We start from the raw sequence: 21215 nt of genomic DNA, 5'->3' as shown, positions 1-21215 counted from the left end.
GGAAAACAAAGCAGTTTAGGACATATGTTTATATGACCTTTTCTTCTTAAAATAAGCCAAGGAATATCCTCCTTAAGTTTGTCTACCTACTTAGGAAACACCCTGTATATAAGCCAAATACCACTCACTGACTCATCAACGTGCAGTCCGAACCACTGCATCTATCGACTTGAAATTTTAAGGGTATATTCCTACTAGTACGTAGGTGCTCACTAAGGGTGGGTTTTCCGAAATTCCACCCCTAACGGGTGAGAAGGGGTAAAATGTGTTTTTATTTAATTCTACACGTAATATCGCGGGCGAAGCCCGCGTGACGGGGGATGCTAGTGTATAATAAAACTGATTTCTAGTCTCTTAAGATTACGTTTTTATTTTCTTAATTTTTTCCTTTCAAGTATACTTTATTGTACTACATTCTCATGTACCTAATGCTTTATCGTAAGTAAGAAAAGAATTTGAAGTTATTTTGCAATTTAACATGAAAAGTGCAACAATTTTACTGTTCAAAAAGCATTTAAAAAATCATATTAATACAATGACCATGAATATTTTGTTTTATATTGCAGTATAAGAGAATGTGAATATTATATTCTTAAAACAATGTTCACGAAATATATGATTATTAGTTCTTGGTTTGGCCGTTGGTACCTGGTGGCGCTGAGATCTTGGATCGCACAATGGCTGCCCATTAGCGGTCCATAGGTATATAGTCAAAGGGTGCCGCGCGTTGACCACTTTACGTATCCAATCTAACGTTTACATCATCAACGGCGATACTCGAAAAGAAGATGAAGATCAAAACTAAATGGAACTTTGAACCTTTTCTCGTCGGTTGTCATTAAAAATCAAGAACAAATGACGATGGATCGTTGAACGTCTCGTTCGACATTGCCAGTATGATGGGTGGAAAAGACCGATTATCGGTCTTGTTGCGTTAGCGCATCCGGTATCGATCTGATCGATGCCCTTGATCCTGACTCGCTCCGTACTCGAAATGAGGCGCGGGTTATCTCGTTTGCCTTATCGCACGGCCAGGGAGTGCACGAGCGAGTGCCTCGCGTGTCGTACGCTCGTTGTTGACGCACTCGTCCCGCGACATGCATCGTTTACGACTATTGGGCAATTATGCCGGCAAACTATGCACCGAGCGATCCAGCGCGCCAGCGATCCATCGGGCATCGATCCATGCCGGCCGGCACGCGCTCGTTTACGGGGATGACGTCGCGGCAGCTCGGAGGAACGGGTTGCCGATCGTGGCACTGGAATCGACCATCGTCACGCATGGCATGCCGTATCCCGATAATTTGAATACCGCGCTGAGAGTCGAGAACGCGATCCGAAAACAAGTTCGTACGATAATCGCTTTCTGTAATTAACTTGCCAGCAGTTTAATTTAACCGTGCAGAAATGATGAGTAGATGAGTTTTAAAAGTTAAATTACTTTATAGTATATATATAGTTTTGTATTTTATATTAATTGACGATTAGCTAAGCTTCCAAAATTTTGTAATTATATCATAATTTAAAGATTCGTGAAATGTGACAAATTTTTCGAAATTTTATAAAATTTTATTTTATAATTTGTGTTGAAGCAGAACAATTTTAATTAAGTAAACTTTTATCAGTATCTACTACCACCAATACTTTGGTATATTCGATTTTTACTTGTAACATATAAACAAAATACTCTAAAAATATCTTAAATTGCAAGATTTTTGAGAAGCAAGAGATTCTTTAGCAGAATTTTGAACGTAGACTTATTCATAGAGCTATTCAGTATTTAGTCATATTCAGTCAAGCTGAGTATACAAGTAAATTGTAGCTGCAATATACAATATTAATCTATTGTACTACAGCTAAGCAATTAAAGTCAAACCCTGTTTCTCTCCCTCTTTCTAAATTTTTCCCCTCTTTTTCAGGGTGTTGTACCAGCAACGATAGGCATCATAGACGGTAAGATACACATTGGATTAAATAATGAACAGTTGAAGATCCTTTCGAAAGCAGACCCGACCAGGACCACCAAGTGTTCACGCAGAGACATATCTTCCATCGTGTCGCGTAAATTGAACGGTGGTACAACGGTCAGTGCCACAATGTTAATCGCACACGCGGCAGACATCCCCATAATGGCAACAGGTGGTATCGGTGGTGTTCACAGGGGAGCTGAGCTGACTTTCGACGTTAGCGCGGATTTAACGGAACTCGGACGTACACCGGTAGCAGTCGTCTGTTCTGGCGTCAAATCCATCTTGGATATCGGCAGGACCTTGGAGTACCTGGTAGGTACCTGGTAAGCAAGCATGCCCCTCTGACTACGCCAATGTTACTTGCATAATTCGCTATTTTCTTTCTAAAAATGGACTCGTGAACATATTGCAGGAGACACAGGGGGTACCGGTGATAAAAATTGGCGAGACGCTCGAGTTTCCAGCTTTCTATTGTTCCGAGACAGTGGATAAGGTCAAAGCGCCGTGCAGAGTTTCCAATGCCAAGGAGGCGGCCGCGCTTCTGGAAGCGCAACGGGCACTGGGCATTAACACAGGAGTGCTGTTTGCAGTCTCCATTCCCGAGGAGCACGCGTTGCAACCCGTCATCGTGGAGTCTGCTATATCAGAGGCTTTGAGGAAAGCCAATAGCATGAACGTAACGGGGAAACGAGTCACGCCTTTCCTTCTGAGCGAGCTTAACGAGATAACGAGCGGCCAATCTCTAGAAGCGAGTAAGTGAAATTGCAACATTAAACATGGCGATAACGTCGGTCATTAAAATATTCGCGTGTCTGCAGATATAGCCCTCGTGGAAAACAACGCGAGAATCGCTGCTGAGATCGCCTCGAACCTGATCTCTAATGAAACATCTCGACGCGCGTTCTGCACGGGATCCGCTCCCGCACGATCGATTCTATCGAAACGAAAACCGGTGAGTCTCGAAGAAATATCTCTTGAATTATTATTTTACCGTAAAACGTGTCGCACTGAGTACACGCACTATCGTAACGCGACAAATGCTCGCTCGGTTATCTCGGTAGATAACGCTGAAATATTATGTTTTTGCCGATATCTTGTTTAGGTAGTGGTCGGCGGTGCAGTCCTGGACACCGTTCTGCAGGTGAAGGAACCGAGAATAAACGTGAGTCAAAGATTTCACAATCAAAATTATACTAAATAACCAATTCTTCTTGTATTCACATTACACGTAATCGTAGAACAGTAACAGTATTTATATACAATTACCATCATAAATTCCATATTTTTTGTTCTTTTGCTTTTTATGTACACTTAATAATATCAAATGATAGGAAATCTCGCGTAGAGTAATAATAGTAAAGGGCAGGTAAAGGGTGGGGAAGGGAAAATGGGGAAGAGTGACGTACCTTAACAAACGCGCTTCGTATAGAATAGCAAATCTATGAAACACGCCGTTGAGTTTACGGCGGCCGTATCTACGGTATAACTCAATCGGATACAGAGTACGCAAGCTTGCTTCTCCTTTTTACGGTATTTTACGAAGGATCCCCTCATTCTCGACAACGTAAAAGATCATCACCAACGTAACCGCGCTATTGAGCTCGAGCGTGACTCGTACGTAGCTACGTATCGTATAATTTATATATATAGCGTCCGTTCTTCTGCTCGCTAACAGTCTTCGGATACGCTTGTTCGTCGTGTGCGTGTGTGTACGTTTGTTGTGTGTTGTGTGGCCTTTATACAATATTAAAGTAATCAAAGCCTTTAAGTGTGCATACGCTTCTCTTCTCAGTACGCTACTCGGTATCGCTCTAGGAGACGCGTCATTCGCGACGTTGCACGCGCGTTAGGAACAGAAGTTCGAGCCGAACGCCGAGCAGCCGCGCGATTCTGAACGGAAAATTCAACTTTCCGTTTCTCTGTGTTTCGTGCTGTATAAACGTTGATTATCGATGTAAGTGGATCGGCCGCTCACGATCGTGAGCTTGGTCGATGCACGTGAATTCGACTAAGGAAGGTTTCACTAGAATGTACAAATTCTTATCCGCCTGTTCCTCCTTCCTCGAGGATGAGTGCGTCCTCCGCGGGAACCGTCGTGATTCTCGTCGGCGGATCCGACGTTCGGATCGTTTGAACGTGCAACGTCGCAAATCTCTAAATTGTTTGATCATACCTAGGTTGTTTGAGATATAATAAATTGGGTTTCTTAAGCAGGCACTATTCAAAGCTCCCTGTCCTCCGCTTTTCTCTTCGTTCTTACTCGCTTTGCTCTTACGCGCTTTTCAATATCCGATCCGTTAACGCTACGCTCGTTTGAACTTACATATCGTCCGAATGCAACGTACAAATCTGAAATTTCTTCTTGTTTCTCTGTTCTCCCCCCCTTTTTTCTTCTCTCCGGTAGATGATATATTAACACGCACGTGTGTTTGACAACTAAAGCGACAATTTTCGGCAATTTCGTACGCGTTTCGCTTTTCCGACATATCTTCTTTCGACTAGTTAACTTCGGAGAAACAAAAGAAAAAACAAAGGCAGAGAACGACGGTCGATAATCTCCTATCTCCTGTATATAACATCTTTATGTACATTTAGTGGCAGAGGCTGTGTGTCTGCGAGGTGTAAGCTTCGACGTTATTAGCTCGTTACATTCAACAATAATTCGATAGTCTGATTAAGAAAGGATGATGGTATCTCGCTTCGCTAATAGCGGCCTAGGAGAACGTTCAGGCAACCTTCCGTGATTAGTAATTACCCTGTTGTCCAGACTAGTGTAATTAGAACGCGTGTGAAACACCGGAGATGTGTGTGAAACGTCAGATTCCTCGGGATACGTAAAATCCGTAACTGCGGCAGACAGATCAGATGTATGAAGCGTCTCGTTCGGTAGCATTGGCGGAGACGTGCGCTCAAACATTCAACAAGGATAATGCTTCGATTTGTTCCTTAAGCAGACGATCGACACTTAGTATTATCTATTACATATGCTGGTATATACTTGTAGTCCATTATCATTGCATCCCCACTGCGTAAATGTATAACTCTAAGATTCCTTTAATCTTAGCTAGGAAGCCAATTACCTCGAGCGGTTACGCTATGCCTTTGTCACCTTATAAGGCGGATCTCCATTATTGGGACGCCAGTTGACCGGACGTGCTCGCGAGGCGTGCGAGAGAACAGAAATCATCTCGAGTGGACAGAGATCAGGCGCAACCGTGCATGCGTTATCTCAGCCCAACAATGGAAGTCCAATTACAAGGAACGCATCTTGTACAAGCTACTTGTGTGACGCGTATCATTTAGACGTTACATGTGTACGTACGTATGCAAAAGCAATCGGGGAATCGCTTGCTTGATCGTCGTGAGTCATCTGAGAGTCGCGTTAGTTTAGTTTAGTTTAATCTAGCTCCGAATCCCGCGGTTTCCAAATAAAATGACTACTGATTAGTTGGTTATTAGAGTGGCTGAAGAGCCGCTCTGCCAAGATGTCTCGTGTCTCGGACGGGTCATCCCGCGATCCGACTAATAACTCAAAGTACGTTCGTTCGCAAAGTCGTTACCTGTAGGCGACTCGAATGGAAATCCGAATGGGAACGAGCGTCCTGTATCATTTATGTGCGATGGCAATTACACTCGGCTGTGACACACTACCTCACGAAGGGAACGATACGGTGAACAATGTCTCGTACATACGTCGATGACGCGATCGATGATGCTTTCTTAGGGTGGGAAGCGTAAGGAGCGTCTTACGACTAAAAATAAGTCTACAAACACCGGTTATACACCGACCATGCGAGGACGGAAAGACGTGTGTATAAGGTGTACACCTGCCAAGTGTCGAGAGTTACGGGCAGTTAGCGAGCAACCCCGCAACTCCGGCGCGCGGACGCGGCGAAAGCCCCGCGGAAAGAGCTCGCGAAGAGTAAAGTCCATAAGAATCGAGAGACTAAAGAAACTTTACTTGTTCTCTAACGGTCATTTAAAATTAGCGTACACCTCTAGTTAGCGTTCCTCTGCATAACTGACGATCGACGATGACGAAATTAGCGCAGGGGTTGCTATGCGTGCAACGGCACGAGGCCGTAAATAGAACTGTTTCTCGACGCTGCCTTTCACGCGGGACGAATTGCTCGCCGCTTGATTAAGGAATCATAGAGCAACGACATTTCTTCGCGCACTTTGTTAAATGATCTCCGTAGATTCCCCTTTGCGAGTTTCGCCTTACAAAAATGAACATATTCTTCTTCCTCTGTTTTTTTCTCTCTATTCTTCTTTCTTTCTATTGTATATGTTTTGATTTGGTCTTTGGTTTTAATATGTAATTCCATCATGATATATCGATTCGCGAATACTTGGTCTCTCGTGTGTGTGTGTGTCTCACCAAGAATCATTGCCGCGGTCTCCCTCGGTGTCGCGCGAGTCATCGCGCTAAAGGGGAGCACGGCAAACTGGAAGCTAACGGAACAGAGACAAGTTGTTCTCGGTCCCTCCCTCGCTGATCGCGTCGACGACGATGATGACGACGACAGTGTTTCCACGTTTCCCATTCGTTTGATTCGCGCCAGTCAGTAGCCCGCGCTACGTACGTGTGCTTACTCCCTTTAAAAAAATTAACAAACGCCCGAGACAATGATGCACGTGGGTTGTTCGTTTTACTTGTACAGCGGTATGTCGGCGCGCCGGTTACTCCTGTACAGGAAACGGTTCGAGGTGCTTCGCCACCATCTCCATAGTCAGGTGCGCCTGCTCTGGCTGGTCATCGCGTTCACGCCCGTGCCCGGACTGGCGCCGTTCGACAGCAGCAACCTGCGGTTGAACTCGCGCATCTCGTAGTTGTTGTTGCCGTTGCTCTTCTCGTGGCCGCCGCCGGCCGTGCAGTTATTGTGATTACTCGCCGAAGTCGGCGTCGTCTCCTCGAGTATCAGCGCGCAATTACTGTTCGTGTCGCTGTCGGCACCGCCGTCTTGCAGGTTGTTTGCCAGCAACGGGTGTCTACTGGGGTTACACTCTTCCGATTGTAACAGCAGCGACGCGTTGCCTGGAAACGACAAAGATGATCAGATCAGTCAGAGGAAATGCTTCTTCGAGAAACGCGTCTCGGAGAAACGCGTTACGATTTACGCACCGACAGGTGTGACCGTGTTAGGCATAGTCGCGCATCTGGCGATGCTGCCGTTACTCGCCGCTTCCGGCACCATCTGGCAGAAGGGTGGTTGCGCGAACGGCGTGGCCGGCGGTGGCGGTTCCCGCAGCATCCGTATCTTCTGTATCATCTCCCGTATCTCGTAGCGCAGTATACCGAGGAAACAGAGCTTGGCGAAAGCAATCACGCAAAAGCCCAGGACGAACAGCAGATCGGCCGTCTTCCTGAGCCAGCGTACGAGCGACTCCTCGCAGCCGCGACCGTACGGATGCTGGCACGGGTCGCTCGCGTTGATGCTCGTCGCGCAGCAAGTCTGCGGCCAACGGGAACCAAAGTCTCGCGGACCGGTCACTCCGCAACACATGAATTCTCGTTGCAGCCGGTCCCACTGCTCGCTGAACCGCGGCTCCTTGTCGTAATCTACCTGCAAACGCAAAGAGAGGCTCCAATTCCGTTTCGGACATTTAGTATTACGGATCGACGAAAGAAACGCGGGAAGAAGGACAAGATTCGCGCGCGCGCACCTGTAAACGCAGCCTGAGCGTTGGCCTGAGCTCGGCGCGCATCTTCTCGAAGCGGAAGATCCAGGCGACCCCGATGACGGCGTCGCCAAACAGCAATACCAGCAGCACTATCCAATAGATGTTGAGCAACCGGGCGTTGAGCCGCCTGGCAGCGATACAACCGAGCATCTGCACCAGACCGAGCTGCGCCGCCAGGGCCAGGTAGCCGTAGAGCGCGGTGAGGTCGAAGGCGTGAGGCACACCCGGTACCACGTACCGGCGAGGATCGCTGGTGAACAGGAGGGTCTGCGACACCGCGGCGGAGAAACCGACCGCGCTACCGAGCAGCACCAGGTTACAGGCGTAGATCCAGAGGCGGTAATATCGCATCGCGACGTCCTGACCACCGCCGGCGAGCCGTTGGGACGTCACCGACGCCGGCGCCTCGTCGGCGACGTGATCGCAGCTGCTGCTCCTCTGGGCGCCCCTCTTTAAGAAATTATTATTGTTATTGTTGATATTGTTATTATTGTTGTTATTGTTGTTGTTATTTGTAGTGGCCGTGGTGTTGGTGTCGGTCGAGTGCCGATGTTCTTCACGGTCATCCAGTAGAAAGAGAAAGGGCGGCTTCGCGCTGCAGTCTTTGGTCGCTGTCTTTTGGCTGTGCGTCGACTGCGGGGTGACTGAACGTTGCAGCAGCATCACCGTCATACTATCGTGCCACCCTGGTGTGCGTGTCCTCGTCGTAAGGATTGTAACCCCTGCGGATATAGGGGGCCGAGTGGGAGAGACGGGCTAGCGCGTTGCACCGTTGTTGGTGGGTAGAACTGCCGCCGCCGCCACTGCCGCGATGGTACCTTCAACACCGCGGTGGAGGAGAAGGAAACGGAGAAAAGGCCGATTCTCTGCTCGAGACCGACACGAGTCACGCGAGGCACGTTGCGCTGCACCGCCGCACCGGAAGGTCGTTCGTTGTAGCACTCATGGTTTTCCTGCTCGTGTCACCCCCTAATAATCGTCGTCGCCGTCGCCGCCGCCGCCGCCGTCGTTCTCGTGCACGTTGAGCGATGCGATGACGGTGTTCCTCGGTGTTCCGATAACAGCGAGCGACGATTCTCCTGCGGGAACACACAGAAAAATGAGAGAAACGTAAGAGATGTATCTTCCTCGTAGGAATTGCCAAATCTTGTCATACGGTATTTTTCGATCAGCACGGATTCCTCGGTTTTAGGATTGGAAAACATTTTCCCACGACTTTCGAGCATCCGAGTCTGCCGCATCGCACCGGCAGACGGTTTAACGAGGACACGAGGAGCGCGGAATTCAACGTGCGTGCATTTCGAGCCGAGGGCGATAATGTCAGGAGGCTTGCGTGCAGCTCGACGAATTGTATTTCTTTCTGACAATTGTAGCGTGCGATAGGCGATTCTATTTATCGATCCTCTGCCGCCTAGCTTTATGTAGCTTCGCCGAGGAGGAACGTAGATAAATCGCGCAAGATAGAGGGAGAATATATACAGAGTGTATCGGCATGCTCTGACGTGCTCCCGGCGTGAAGCATAAAGGAAACGAAACAAATTACGTGTCGAATGAGCGCGGAAAAGAATGACGAAACATGAGGAAGAAGAATGAAAATTGCAAACAGAAAGAGAAAAGGGGAGAACACGGAGAAACGAGAGGAGGACGATGTCGAGGCGGACGTTCTACGAGGCAGCCATTTCGAAATGATTCTCGTGACGGAGACATTCCGCCAACAGGAGACCGGAGCGATGCGCCAAAACGTGCTCCCGTTTCCATGCATCGGTACTCGGCGTCGCACGTAGGCTGCCGCGAGTGGCGCATTACAAGGAAAACACGGAGGAGCGAGAGAGAGGTAAGGGCCCATCGATCGTCCGAACCCTGCGCGCTAGCGCGCGCTCTACACCGAGATGACAACGACAGCTACGACGATGAACGCGAGCGAGGTGGAGTGTACGAAGGAACGAGGGTAGGAGAGAGAAAGAGGGGGAGGGAAAGAGGGAACTACACGTTACCTTTCGACGCGTACTGCAGAAACGATTCTCAGCGTCTGCGGCTGGCCAGCGGACGTCTTGGACCGACGTTTCGGATACTACCTACTCTTTACATAATTTTACGATGGAGAAAAAGGGAGAAGAGGCGCGCGCGGATCGATGTCGCCCGATACCGCGTGCGATTCTTTCTAGACGCCGGATACCGGAGCGAGGGACGAGGGAGACCTGTCGCCAGAACAAGCGAACTGACGACGATAAAAAAAGATTATCGAATAGTCTTTAATTAGATATCGAAACGAGTGACATATCAACGAGAAAGAAGCGCACGAAAAAGCTATAGGAGAGAAGGACGACGAGAAAGCGTGCGCGCGCGCGCACGACAGATAGGGGAGGTGAACGAGGAGGAGATGGGTAGGCTGGAAAGTGGCGACGGATGTAGGGAGGGAGCGTGGCGTTATGCAATCTCTTCCTCCCGACCTTCCCGAAGGAATTTATCGCGAACGTTTCGTCCTATTTTCGACATGCAACGGCGAGAGATGCCGCACGCACCGGCGTTACATTAATCGCAAATGCGACGAGGAGATACGCGTTTGCGTTAAACGGTAAAGAATCGGAATTGAAGGGTAACGGCACTGAGCGATCAGCCGATTCGATCTCGGTTATACGCACCTCTGCATAGGATTCCTTCCTTCGAGTCGACGAAGAGTACGCGCGGTGTCAGAGACGGTCCTCTTTCTGCGGGACGAGTCTCGGTCCTCGCGATCCTCGTCCTTTGCGACGAGTCCTTTATTTCGGAAGGGAACAAGCGACTTTTGTACAGGATCCGATGAACTCGATTCCCTTGCGATTGTTCAGCGCAGAGGCGCGGGACGACGCAGGCAAATGCGCCTTCAAGGATCGGGGGTTCGTTCGGAGCGCAGCTGAGCCGCGCGTCTCCCTGCGTTGCTGACCTCGGACGTGGTGCACGACGTAGAGTTCACATTGTCGATCGGCACCTACCACGTACGCGGGTCACGGAGGCGCGATTGCTCGCCGTGATCGCGGATCACGCTGCGACCGGGCGTTGTCAATCGGGCCGACCATATGGCGGTGGTGGCGTACACGGGGAACGTGGTCGTCGTCGTCGTCGTCCTCGTGCTCGTAGCACCACTTCCACTTCGGGCATCGCCGCGACGGTCCTCAGCAATGTCCTCGTCGTTCATGCCTGTCACCTTCAGCGTCCTCGTTTCCTCGTCATGCGTCCGATAGCCGCGTGTCACTCGCGGCACCAAACACTGGCGGTAACGCACCCCGTCAAACTGCTCCCGGTGGATGCTCCTGCTGCCGCACGGTCCGCGGACAATGCAAGGCCGCCGTCAAGCCGCAGCGCGTGTCGTTCTCGTCTCGTAGCACGGCGCGACGCGATCCTCACTGCCGCGGATCACGCAGGCTCGAGAGCTCGTGCGCGCGACCAGCTAGCGTCGTTGCAATACCGTGTCCGCGATACTCTTTGCTCTGCACGCCCGGTGCATGAAGAAGACGATGTCGCACGTTACGCTGGACGCGCGCGACTTTCTCTTTCTCTTGTACTCTTTCTTTCCGCCTTCCTCTGCCTGTCCGTCCGTCTGCTCGTCGAGAATTGTACGCGGCGCCGAGGGGATGCAGACCGAAGGGTGGCTCTGAACAACGGTCGAGGTGGGCAACCGCACTGGCGACGGACGACGACGCGAGAATCGAAGAGGAGGAGGAAGAGGTGGTGGAGGAGGAGAAGGCGCCGCCGCGCCGGAGACGGACTGACGGAGAGAGAACGTGCGAAGGAGAGCGTAAGGGCGGGCAAGGATGGGCGCAAGGTGAACGCGCTTGATGGTGCTTTTCAGGCCCTTTATAGAGACACATTTCTGTTTTCCGTATCATCGATTTGCTCCGCGTAAAAGGAATCTTTGGAATTATCTCTAATCGAAACGAAGCATTGTCAGTGAGAAGTAGCGGGTTTGATCGATGAGTTGTTTGTAGGGGCGCGCGGAGCCCCAACCACAAAGTCGAGTCGGAATAGAGTTGAGGCAGCAGAGAGAATTGGGGGAAGATCAGAAAGCCCAGGTTATTACTATTGGATGTAGTAAATATGCGAGAAAGAGAAGAAGGAAACAGCATTGTATACATAGACATACATAGGCATTAGTTACACACGTTATACTAGGGCTCTGATTTTATTTTGTTTATCGAATATACGTGTAAACGTTAAACGTTTATCCGTTTACACTTATTTCCAGAAAAACGTTTACTTGTGGGTAAACGTTTATTATACGATTATTATACGTTTATTATACGAATTAAGGATCGAAGCTTCGAAGATGTGAAGTAGTCTTCGAAGGTCAATAACTTGAAATTATGCGGTAATCGACTACATGCAACCAATTTCAGCTTGTGTTATCCTCGTGGTGTAACGTCGTCGTCGTCCTCGTCGTCTTCGTCGTCGACGTGGTGCAACGTTGTCGCCGTCGTCGTCGTCGTCGACTTGGTGTAACGTCAATGACAAGCCAATGACGAGCCAATGAAATTAAAAATAAGAGGTGGAGAAAAATATTTACTTGTAGAAAAATGTTTATACGTAATGCGCGATTATAAACAGATAAACGTTTAATATACGTGTAAACGTTTTCCGTTTATACGTATAATACCTTAAAACACGTATATTCGGGAAAACGTTTCTAATGAACAGATATGCTAATTATACGTGTAAACGTGTTTCCGTTTAAACGTATAATAGCGAGCCCTACTCTATACGTTGTACATGTACGTTATACAGATATACAGGGTGTCCCGGGTTTTAACCGACAAACTGCGGGAGCATATTCTACTAGTGGAAATAAGAAAAAATTCTTATATCGAGTTTGCTTAGAAATGCTTTATTACAAAGTTATAAACCAATATTGAAAAGAAATATGAGATAAGTAACAACGGATTTTTTCACAAAAATAAAAATTATCTACGCAATGATTTAGTGACGCATTTCAAAATGTTGTCCTTGCACATCGATACAAGCTAGACATCGACGTAGTACAGAATTTGTTACGGTACGACATTCCTGAAAATTTTGTTGCATCTCAGTAACTGAATTAGTAATTCGTTGCTTTAAATCTATCTGGTACTCTCCTGTTAGGAAATCTACGTTGATACTCTCGTACGGCAGCTCGTGCATTTCCGTCACAGAATCCGTACACGAAATGAATATCAGTGTATTCCTCATCTGAAAACACTTTTGGCATTCTGATAGTAATTGCTAGTTGACACGACGATTGAAATCTAACAGCTACTGTTGTGAAAGTAACAATCATACTGAATCGTTTCAACATAGTGAACATGAATACATGTGAATACACATAACATAAACATCTTCGACCTTGCAAATTCTACACTATGTTCCGTTGTTACTTATCTCATATTTCTTTTCAATATTGGTTTATAACTTTGTAATAAAGCATTTCTAAGCAAACTCGATATAAGAATTTTTTCTTATTTCCACTAGTAGAATATGCTCCCGCAGTTTGTCGGTTAAAACCCGGGACACCCTGTATAGAACGGTAAAGGGGTCAGTAGAAGGAACCAACACCATCACACATTACTGTGGTAGTAGGTTGTCCCGCATGCTTGTCTCAAGTATTTCGCTCCGAGCGAATGCTCCACGTGCATAATCGAATCATGTTCCTAAAGCAGAAGAGAGAGGAACGCGCCAAAGTAAGCACCTCTCGCGGCGAGAAAAGTTCTTTCGTTTCTTACGTTTCTCCGAGGATGCGCGCGTTCTCTTTCACTTGACACAAGTTGAAGGGTACTTTCGTGACTCTATATCGTATGGAATAATTGAATTGTGAATCTGTACATCTGAATGCTGCTACAGAAATTGTGAACGTTTTCAGAACGACGGCAGAACGCATGCCGGGCGAAGCAGGCACAGCTGCGGCGGAGTCGGCCGAAACGTCGCGGACGCGCTAATCAAACTCGGCATGGAAAATACGCGTCTGATATCCGTCGTTGGCCACGACGAGTACGGAAAGATTATTCTCGAGGGTCTAGGAGCTGGCGGCAAAACGGTGAAACGGATGTCGGACGTGAATACCGCGAGGTACGTCGTAATCTTGCCGCTACGTTGTCTGAGTAACGCGTAACGATCGAGACGGTCAAACACACGATTCCACTCAGCACTGATGTTACAGGTTCACAGTGATAGTGGACGTCAATGGCGAGTGTTATTTCAACGTCAGCGAAATGGAATCCTTCGCCGCGATCGCTCCAGAGTTGATAAAGGAACGGCAGTCGCATCTCGAGGAAGCCAGTATCATCGTTCTCGACGGAAATACCCCCTTGGACACTATGCGCTGTGTGCTCGACATCGCGTCGCAGGCGAATGTCCCGGGTAAGTAGGAATTTTTGCATCCATCTTCGCTTGTTTACGAAAAAGAATATTCCTCGTTTATTAACGATACGAGATTCTGATTATCGTACAAGGCACTTATAATATATTATATAATACATGTAATATCTAAATAATAAAATTCGTGATATAAAAATTTATCTAAATAATACAATAAGTCGAACAATGGACGGATATATTATTTACTTACGTTCGAGTAGATTAATTTAAAATAATGGAATACAAGTTAATTAGACAAGATTTGTAAATAATTTTCTCGTCTCGATTGGAGTTGTATCGAGTAAACACGTCGTTGAAAACATACGTTTGGACGGAGACTAAGGCCATGCTCAGGTAGGCAGTTGTCCTCGAGAGAGAAACTGATTTTCAGCTCGTGTATCGAAATCAATTCGATGTCATTATATATATCCGCTTCGCGGTGGTCCGTGATGCGACTGAGGATTTGGCTGCATCTGCATCACCAGATTGCGCGACTCCTTGCGCAATCTGTAGCCGGTCCGCGCGTCCAAGTACAGGAAGAACGCGGCAAACGTGTGAATCATGAACGATATGACTGCGAGACCGTACGACCACGACAGGTGATTGAAATTCGGATACATCAGCCAGTCGCGACGCCAGCATTGTCCGCCGAATATAGACACCGCCAGGAAGAGAAGTCCGGCTGGAACAAAGGAGCATTTGCGTGAGAAAATTGCGATCTCTCTTCCGGCCGCTCGTAGTAGAAAAGTTCATTTACCAGTTACTGCGTCGCACACGAATGCAACCGACGACAGGATCCATTCGTAATGTAGAACGAATCTGAGTGGCCAGCGTATCCAAATGAGAATTATCACGAGAAAGGCGAAACAGGACAGCAGCAGCGACAGAGTGACAAACGCCTGCACGATCATGAGCCAAACCGGTAGCAGCCACTCTCTTATCACGTAGTACTCTTGCGAGAAGATGTGATGGCAGCCGTCAAACTGCTTGTCGAATTGGTAGTAGGGATAGCGGAACTGCTCGAAGCAATACTCCCAAAGTCCCATGTGCTTGAAGTTGCTGAACGTTTCCTGATACGACTCGATCCAATAGGGACTAAAACAAACAGGAAGAGCAATGCACTAGCGGAGTACTATTCTCGCAAGCTCGATAAGAATGAAGCCTGATAGGTAGAGACAGAGCTAGAGCGGATAGAGATGACTGCTAATTACCTTATGAAGGCCATCATCAGGAGAAAGAGAGCCACGAACGTGAGTCCTCCGCCGAAGACGACGGCGTCTATCGAGGAGAACGAAAGCGATTAGTGCAGGTTAGTCGGAGAGGACAAAACTTGGATGGTGAATGTTTCGTTTACTCACTCGACGCTCTATGGTACTCTTGCTTGTCCACCGACATGGCGAGCGTGTCTTTCTTTGAAAGATTCACGCGAAATCGTTCGGATGGTCGATGTCAATTATTGTTTTTTCGTTTGTCGTCGCACTCGGTCAGCCAAGCACTCGCCACACCTTGCATCGTTCCGCCATTGCCGCCAACCGTGCCGTTCACCGAAACCAAAAATTGGTACACCTGATCTCAGGGGTGTCTAACCATCCAACAACAATGCGACAGTGTCCTTTTTCGAGAGACGCAATTTAGAGGTTTAAAGCGAATTTCAGGAGGCGCAAAGAAAAGGTGGCTGAATCACGGATTACACGATAGTTTGTCAAATGCGAGATTTATTACAATTTCTCTCCCTTTCTCTGTTAAGGGGATGCTGGAGCTGCTAGTAGTGAACTATTTTTTCACTATAGCGATGGTAATTGCAGTTTCGAAAATTCTCTTTATCGCTTGTGCAGAATAAAAAATCCTTTTCCACAAATGAAGTATAGATAGAAAGAAAGTCCGCTCTACAGGACTTTATATTCAAAATGGAAAAAAGTTAGAAAAGACAAATGCAAGTTTTTAACTTTTTTTCATTTTGAATATAAAGTCCTGTAGAGCGGACTTTCTTTCTATCTATACTTCATTTGTGGAAAAGGATTTTTTATTCTGCACAAACAATAAAGAGAATTTTCGAAACTGCAATTACCATCGCTATAGTGAAAAAATAGTTCACTAGCAACTCCAGCTTCCCCTTAAAACAGCCACTTCCTCGGATGTCTATCCGTGTTAGAGAAGATATATCGCTACGTTGTGCGATCGTCAGATATTTTGTGCATAAACTTAGCAGTAAACATATGTGTATTTATATATATATAGATACAATGTACAGATTATGGCGTAATTCGCTCTGAAGCAGGGAAACCATGATCGCTTCTGAGCGCTCGTTTCCAGTTTCTGTGAAATCTTGTCGCTCGAGCGAATTACGCGTCATTCTGTCAATGAATACATCGGGAATGAGTAAATTGTGAATGACGCTATTACGTATAATAATATCATCGTCTCAAGTTCTCGTACAGGTAAATAATTTCCGACTGCTCAAAGAGTGTACGAAGAGCGTACGAGGTACAAAACGCCATATAAAAATAGCAAAAAACTTACGTATTTTAGCCTAGGCTTAAATTAATACAGATCAACTTTTGTACACGTTTCGCGGAAAGATACATTAAGAGTAAGAGAGTTGCACCTTGTGGACGGAATGTTGCTACGAATTTGTCAGTGCTAAACGCGCTAAATGCGACTCGTTCGTTCAGGCACGAGATTCGAGCTGAAAGCGAGTTTGAGATTCCTTCAGGTAATTGCGTTTCTTTCGTTGCACGTTTGCCTCCACCAGGAAGAGACCGCTCGCGATCAGCGTCAGCACGCTGCCTATGACGCCCAGGGCGAACGACCACCCCAGATAATTATTCGCGTGTCCGGGCATCCAGCCGTCGGCGTTCCCGAGGCAGGCGAATATGATGACCGCCAATGCACCGCTGAGACCACTCGCCAGCGTCAAGTAACCGATGGTGCTTATCAGTTCGATGTATCTCTTGCGCTCTGGGTCGCAGCACAGGGTGAAGAGCAGTATCAGGCAGAACGATATCAGGCCCAGTAGGAAGCACAGCGTGAAGAACACTTGGGTGGCTATCATGAACGCTGCGAAACGAGACATGTTACTATTTTAGCATGCTCCAACTCGAAGACAACATAGCACGCTTTACTCGTTCAAGCAAGTTTTTCTCTACACTCAACATCATCGACAGGTGGTTTTTCTTTCCCTTTTAATCTATCTCGATTATTATTTTACACGCGAGAAAAGAACCTTTTGTGATGTATGATAATCACCTGTCCACAGTGAGGAAATAATTAAGTTTCACCTCCGAGATTGTGAGAAAACACGCCGAACGTGTGACGCGAGCGCGTCGGATACTCACGAGGCAGCAGGAATCCACGGATCTCGGAGTAGCCCGCGGTGAACGGATCGTAGACCCATCTGCAGCCGACGAAGAAGCGCTTGGGCGCGTCGGACTCCTGGGGATTCGGCAGCGACCTGAAGCAGTGTCGCCAGAGGCCGAGTCGGTCGAGCTGCGCCCCGATGATCCTCGGGTCGCTCACCAGCCACGCGGGCGTGCCAAATGCGACGCACACGCACAGGAACGCCAGCAGGAACACGCCGACGCCGACGTTGCCGGACAAGCTGCGCTTCTTCATGTCGCTCCGGTCAGCTCAGACGTGACACCCGGACCGCCTGCGTTCAGCGAAAGTTACAGCAGTCTCATGAAAGCCTGTGCTCCTACCTGACGGTCCCACGGCACTAATAACCACACCCAAGCGCTCGCGTTATTGGCGGAGCGAGTGCTCGTACCCAGCTCAACCTGATCTCACCTCGAACCACGCGCGAATCGTAACGTAACCGTCGCCGCGTCCCCGCCCGCAGGGCCGTCCACACCGACGAGGGAACCCCCAAGCGACGAGTACTTTTCACGGTGTACATCGTCTCTCTTCCTCCATCCAGCGGATGCAACTCTACCGTAAAAGTTTCTTTGCTATCAAAAGAGGGAAAGATGGACTTCAATTACCAACTAATCTTGCTAATGTTAACTTCAATTACGCCGAGACGAGCAAGTTTTACGATTTGTGGCATTTTGCAGATCAGAAATTACACGACGAAACTCTGCAGTCTCGTCTATCCCTTTTTTTACGTACGGCGTTGGTCTATCAAGGTGCGTGTGTCACCATGTGTCACGTCTTATTCATATGCGTTTCTCCGCTCATGATCGCGTTACAGCCTTGATCCTGTAGGACGCAAGCGGACCGCGAATAAGCGTTTCTAAGGCTGAATAGCGTCGATGAGAATGCAAAAATTCTTTTCATCGGCGCGGCTATACATCTGTCTCTCTCTCTCGTCCTTCCGGCCTTCTTCGCGATTGAAGCACGAGTAGCGTATCTCGCGATTCATGTTCATAAATTTGTTAATCGGCAAGCGACCGATCGTATCATCAAGAATACTCGTCGACCAGTCATCAACGAGATTCCTTGAATGATCGGGATAGTCAGCCGTTATTATACAAGGAGATCTCGTCGTTATGCGCGGTTTACGATGACGCGTTCGCGCGCACTGCAACGATCGACGCGACTGCGGAGAATTCCGCGCGGTCGATTAAAATAGAATCTGAATTAGGCCAACGACTCGGACGCGGACGCTTCCTCGCAACATCGCGTGCGTATGCGAGGGACCGAACGTCGTCGTCTCGTAATTTAGCATGAATAGTTGCCGCAGTGTGAGAACAAAGTGGGTCACTGCGCACAGGTATGCCCGTAATACGCGGACTCGCCGGATTCCGGGATTATTACGGTGCGCGACGTTAACGTCCGAATTACAACAGCAGTTAGGAAAATTTTTTTATTGAATCGTTTCTTGCCTACTGTATACGCAGTATGCAAATGACAGATGTTTGTTTCCCTCATAACGTTAATCGCCCTTGCAAACGTGTACAAAAATTAGTCTCTAGACACGTTCTTACAATAACGATGTAGATGTGACGTAATGGACGGATTATATCAAATGTGCGTTCGACATTGACATTGATAAATTTAGTTTAAAACATGTAAGCATAGCTCTCTATTTTTTGTACGACTCCAAGTGTCTCGTCGTAAACGAGAGCGAGGATAATCTCAAAACGGCTCGGCGCGGCTCTTAGTCTATCTAAAATACGTTATGTCTTACGTTAATATTTAATATAATGTTACAAAAAACGCAGGCCGCAGTCTAAGCCGTATGAATATATAAAATATAAAATACAAGTAACAAAGTTCAGAGATTCGTCCGTTGTTCAATGATCGATTATTCAGATTCGCTTCCACGTGTCTCGGGGCACACGCATGCATCGCGAGAATGCCACGCCTAGGTAAATATGTGCTAGATGGTCGTGTGCGTCTTTTGTTCGTCCTTCAATATTCGCTCCTGGCGTTTCCTGTGCCTGCGGCCTTCGATCAGAAACAGGATCCCGGCGGCAATCAGGGTGACACTGCCCACCACTGCCAGAGCGTACGACCAGCCTATGTCGTTGTGCTCCCAATTGGGCATCCAGTCCCTTCCGTCGCCTCTGGCACCGAATATGATTACCGATATGACACCGCATACTCCGGCTAGGGTCAGATTGCCACCGGTTGCCCACAGAAGCAGCTGGAACTTGTCGTGCTGCCGAGAACAGCAGGTGTACGTGATGGTCAGGAAAGTACCGATCAGCAGCAGCGTCAGGCACAGCGTGAAGAAGAACTGCGTCGCGACGAAGAAGTCGGGCAGCAGGATGTCGTGTATAATGTAGTATTCCTCCTCGAACACCCACCAGCAGCCGTAGAACCTGGTGTCGTAGAGGTGACGCGGGTCCTGGAATCCTTGGAAGCACACCTGCCAGAGACCTGCAATGACGTCAGACGCCGTCGTAACGTTTACGAAGCTCCAGGCTGACGGCCGATCTCGCCGTGCAGGATTGTTACGCTCGGAGCAGCGCGCGAGATGACCGATTTCGTTTTCGTCTTACCGATCTTGACGAACTGCGGATTGTCCAGTTTGCCGTCGGTCTCCAGCCAGTTGGGCGTGGTGAAGGCGATGACCACTAGAACGAACGCCACCGCCGTGCACGCGACGGCGGTCCTGCCCGTCTTCGTCTTTCCCATCGCACTCGCCGTTCGTTACGCGCCGCGAGAGCGTACGATGGACACGCGACGGCGGACGGGAGCGAAAAAGAAACACGCAATCGTCGAACGCGACGTCCGTCTACGCTGGTTTACGACGCAGGGTCGGCGTTCGGTCGCGCCTACCTCGGCGTGCTGACGTTAGAGGGCGTTGCGTGTCCCGCGTTCTGCGTCGCCCTTTCAAATTTTCGGCAGCAAAAAAGCTCGAATCGCGCCAACGAAAGGATGGGTCTCTTCGAGAAATCGACCGAGAAAAGAAAAGAAAAACATGTCTTTTGACGCAACGATCTTCTTCCACAGTTTGGTACGAGCCCACGGACGTTCGACTGGCGGCGAAGATATTCGAGGCCGGGGCGCGGTGGAAAAACGTGCTGCACTTCGTATCACCCAATCTGAACGAGCTGAAAGCGATCGGCGAATACCTGGACATCTCGGTCGGCGGAACCGAGAGCCTCGCGACCGCGAGAGGCATCTCCGAACGATTGGTCGAGCACGAGCACGTTCCGGTCGTGATCGCTACTCTGGGATCGCAGGGAGTCGTGGTTCGTGTCGCAGAATTTTCATCTCGCGAAGCGGCGCCGAGAACGTTGCTCATTTATCGACCTTTTTCTCTAGCGTTCCACTTTTCGCAGGTGACACGGAAAGCCTCGCAGAGCGAGCCCTTCTACGACGAGAGCGGCCGACTGGTCGCCGGTTCGTCGATCGCGTCACGACTCTATCCCGTGGCGGATCACGCAAAATCCAGCGAGATACTCAGCGTGAGCGGCTGCGGCGATTGTCTCGCTGCCGGGATCATTTGCGGAATTCACCGCAATCTGGACGAGAGCGGTTGCGTCTCGCTCGCTTTAAAAACCGCTGCGCTCTCATTGAGCTCCCTCGACGCGGTTCCACAAACGCTCGCGGAACTCTCCAGTGATAATCAATTGTAATTAACACGCGTGTGTAACTTTGTTTTATATACGTATCTTATCTTTTTGACTCAACAGCGTTGCGACTTTATGACGTTGTATATTTCTTATATATATATATATATATATATATACTTTGTAAGAATAAATATATATATATTTTCTACTGCTACGGCTGCTACTACTGTTGCTA

At 48.3% G+C, this 21215-nt stretch overlaps 5 protein-coding genes across 6 annotated transcripts; 1 reads left to right on the top strand and 4 right to left on the bottom strand.

The window, feature by feature from the left end:
• Positions 1–549: 549 nt before the first annotated feature.
• Positions 550–21188, top strand: LOC105287694 (pseudouridine-metabolizing bifunctional protein C1861.05). 2 transcript variants are annotated; one of them, XM_011353402.3, is made up of 9 exons: positions 550–1346; positions 1920–2282; positions 2383–2722; positions 2789–2922; positions 3073–3132; positions 13522–13727; positions 13819–14018; positions 20415–20656; positions 20747–21188. In XM_011353402.3, exons 1-9 carry the CDS (start codon positions 1098–1100, stop codon positions 21041–21043), a joined length of 2091 nt encoding a protein of 696 aa, XP_011351704.1. In that variant the 5' UTR covers positions 550–1097; the 3' UTR covers positions 21044–21188. The 2 variants fall into 2 exon arrangements, with proteins under 2 accessions (XP_011351704.1, XP_011351703.1); XM_011353401.3 differs by having other exon boundaries at positions 20415–21188.
• On the bottom strand, positions 3263–8361 carry LOC105287693. Its single transcript, XM_011353400.3, has 3 exons — positions 7638–8361; positions 7096–7537; positions 3263–7008 (listed from the first exon to the last, which is right to left on the bottom strand). Exons 1-3 carry the CDS (start codon positions 8325–8327, stop codon positions 6704–6706), a joined length of 1437 nt encoding a protein of 478 aa, XP_011351702.1. The 5' UTR covers positions 8328–8361; the 3' UTR covers positions 3263–6703.
• Positions 14052–15556, bottom strand: LOC105287692. The gene is made up of 4 exons (XM_011353399.2): positions 15374–15556; positions 15227–15293; positions 14773–15110; positions 14052–14697 (listed from the first exon to the last, which is right to left on the bottom strand). Exons 1-4 carry the CDS (start codon positions 15408–15410, stop codon positions 14435–14437), a joined length of 705 nt encoding a protein of 234 aa, XP_011351701.1. The 5' UTR covers positions 15411–15556; the 3' UTR covers positions 14052–14434.
• On the bottom strand, positions 16218–17749 carry LOC105287691. The gene is made up of 2 exons (XM_011353398.3): positions 17351–17749; positions 16218–17072 (listed from the first exon to the last, which is right to left on the bottom strand). Exons 1-2 carry the CDS (start codon positions 17625–17627, stop codon positions 16684–16686), a joined length of 666 nt encoding a protein of 221 aa, XP_011351700.1. The 5' UTR covers positions 17628–17749; the 3' UTR covers positions 16218–16683.
• LOC105287690 lies at positions 18815–20192 on the bottom strand. Its single transcript, XM_011353397.3, has 2 exons — positions 19961–20192; positions 18815–19838 (listed from the first exon to the last, which is right to left on the bottom strand). Exons 1-2 carry the CDS (start codon positions 20094–20096, stop codon positions 19336–19338), a joined length of 639 nt encoding a protein of 212 aa, XP_011351699.1. The 5' UTR covers positions 20097–20192; the 3' UTR covers positions 18815–19335.
• Positions 21189–21215: the final 27 nt, after the last annotated feature.

Source organism: Ooceraea biroi, chromosome 5, assembly GCF_003672135.1.
Source record: "Ooceraea biroi isolate clonal line C1 chromosome 5, Obir_v5.4, whole genome shotgun sequence".
NCBI classification, from domain to species: domain Eukaryota; kingdom Metazoa; phylum Arthropoda; class Insecta; order Hymenoptera; family Formicidae; genus Ooceraea; species Ooceraea biroi.
The sequence above is the reverse complement of the archived record's forward strand: the minus strand, read 5'-3'. Positions and strand labels throughout refer to the sequence as shown.